Raw genomic sequence first — 2525 nt, 5'->3', positions numbered from 1 at the left:
GTTGGGAAGTATTGACAAATAACAGTATGGAAGTGATCATTTTCCGATTATAATCAAGTTTGATGTAACTAATGTGGTTGAGCTAGATGGTATAATGAGATGGAATTTTGCTAAAACAAATTGGGAGATGTTTGCTAAATTGTGTTGTAATGAAATTGATAAGATTGATATAGCAGGAAGTATTGATGAAATAAATGAGCAATTTACTTCAAATATAGTTAAAAGCACTAATAAAAGTATTTGGAATAAAACTGGTAGACTTATGTGTTAAAACTTTATGGACAAGAACTAAAGAAAGTGAAGACTTTTAAGTTGTTGGGAATATGGTTGGACGAGAGAGTCACATGGAGTATTCATATTGATAAAGTAGTATAGGCCTAGATAAATGTAAAAAGGTTTACATTTTATGAGGTGCTTGGCAGGCACTAAGTGGGGGGCTGATAAAGCTGCTTTGAGGAACGTATACACAGCCCTAATTAGATCAGTCATAGAATACGGACTAATAGTGTATGGTTCAGCTGCATACTCTTCTCTACAAGAAATTAGATATAGTCCTGGCACAAGCACAAAGGATATATTGTGGGGCAGTCAGATCTCGGCACTTCAGGTAGAGGTCGGAGAAATATCAATTTCTTTGAGGAGAAAACAGTTCATTGTTAATTACTGGGCAAATCTACAGGGCCATAAAGATATTCACCCTACTAAACAAACTGTAAAAGCAAGTTGGGAAAGTAACACAATTAAAAAAGAAAGTTTTTGTGTTTCAGAATTATGTAAGGAATTCAAAGTTAAGGGATGGAATATTAGTCCGACTGTGTTGATATCAGCTGTTTCACCGTGGTTACTACCTCAACCTGTAATAGATTTATCCTTATTGCGAGTGATCACATCACAGTGTACACAGTGGAGAGGATATCTCACTAGCACTTCAGTGGATAGAGAAAGTACAGCCAATGCGAGTGGTCATTTGCTCTGACTCCAGCGCAGCTTTGGAGAGTATAAATAACTTATCATCTCTCTGTCGTCAGGATATTCTGATGACATTTTGTAGGAGTAAAAAAAGAAAGAAACAGCTCTTACTTTACTTCTTGTTCTTAGTTACAGACCACTTCACATAAACAAATCTTGCTTAAAGTGTATTAATCTAATCTAGCATATTTGGGATCTCTAAAGTTTGATTCATTAGGAGGTTGTACTTCCATAAATGATTTTTAATTAAATGTTCCACTAATTTAAACAATATTTGTGTGTTTAGGTAATTCTGCTACCACTAACAGCGCATACATCTAAAGCTAGAAGACATATTTTTTAGGCTGTTATTGGGATCTAGTTCACAAAGGTCTTAGTTTGGTATTTGACGTCTCCATAGCTGAATGCGTTGATGTGCAGAAAGCACAACTAACTCCTTTTCTTAAAAAAACAAAAGTCCTTGCAGTGTTACTTAGTGTGTGATCATTAGCATTGTCTGGTTTAATTGAAGGACATCCATGAAGCAGAGGAGCCAGGTGTAATCAATCAACCAATTACTGGCTGACTCACATAAAGACAGTAGTCTGTGGTTCAGTGTGTAGCTCCTGTCTCAACTTGAAGGAAATGCAGAATACTGGTGAGTGTTCATTTATGTTTGATTTTGTTCTACAGCAAGAGTTTTGAGTATCATTTGTTGTGTTGTACTTTATAAGCTGGTGATGGCTCTAATGTTTAAACGTTCCAAGAGGTCCCTATGAAAGCCATTAAGCCTTATGACTCAACAATTCTGTAGGCCTTAATTTTAGACAGCAGCTCTTTGTTAGGGATCTCTAGTTGAAGGGGGATATGTGTTTATTTGAATTGACTAAACTTTTCTCTCAACTCCAGATTAAAGATGTCTGGCCGTGGAAAGAAAGCTGTGTCCAAACCAAAATCTGTGTCCCGGTCTTCCAGAGCAGGGCTGTCTTTCCCAGTGGGCCGCATCCACAGGCTGCTGAAGAAAGGCCAATATGCCAGTCGAATCGGCAATGGTTCAGCAGTGTACCTCGCAGCAGTCATGGAGTATCTCTGTGCTGAAATCCTGGAGTTGGCAGGAAACGCTTGCCATGACAACAACAAGCGTCGCATTGCTCCACGACACATCTTGTTGGCAGTGAAAAATGATGAAGAGCTCAACACACTGCTGGCAGGAGTCATAATCTCTGAGGGTGGTGTCATCCCAAACATCCATGCAATCCTTGTCCCCAAGAAGACCAAGGCGCCCAGGGACGAGAATCCAGCTAAAGATGTTCAGTCGCAAGAGTTTTAATATGTGTTTTGCTAATTTTATAATAAAGTGTTGTGTTTTTTAAACTGATGCTTGTCTTATTTGACACTTTAGCAACTTTGGTTGAATGCTAAGAAAAGTGCTCAATGTCTTTCTTCCTAGCTAAGGAAACTGCATGCGCTTTGAGGAATCCCAAGTTGCACTGATTAATTGTTGGATAAACTCTGCCAACAGTAACCCTAGGACCCTACCCTAAATATGTGCAGGTTGTGATTTGTATTTTATGATA

At 38.3% G+C, this 2525-nt stretch overlaps 1 protein-coding gene across 1 annotated transcript; it reads left to right on the top strand.

The window, feature by feature from the left end:
* The first annotated feature begins 1478 nt into the window (after positions 1-1478).
* Positions 1479-2322, top strand: LOC307037499 (histone H2A-like). The gene is made up of 2 exons (XM_079678403.1): positions 1479-1606; positions 1858-2322. Exon 2 carries the CDS (start codon positions 1865-1867, stop codon positions 2276-2278), a length of 414 nt encoding a protein of 137 aa, XP_079534529.1. The 5' UTR covers positions 1479-1606; positions 1858-1864; the 3' UTR covers positions 2279-2322.
* The last annotated feature ends 203 nt before the right edge of the window (positions 2323-2525 follow it).

Source organism: Notothenia rossii (genome assembly GCF_949606895.1).
Source record: "Notothenia rossii genome assembly, chromosome: 4".
Classification (NCBI taxonomy): Eukaryota; Metazoa; Chordata; class Actinopteri; order Perciformes; family Nototheniidae; genus Notothenia; species Notothenia rossii.
Note: the sequence above shows the minus strand (reverse complement) of the source record. Positions and strands in the feature narration are given on the sequence as shown.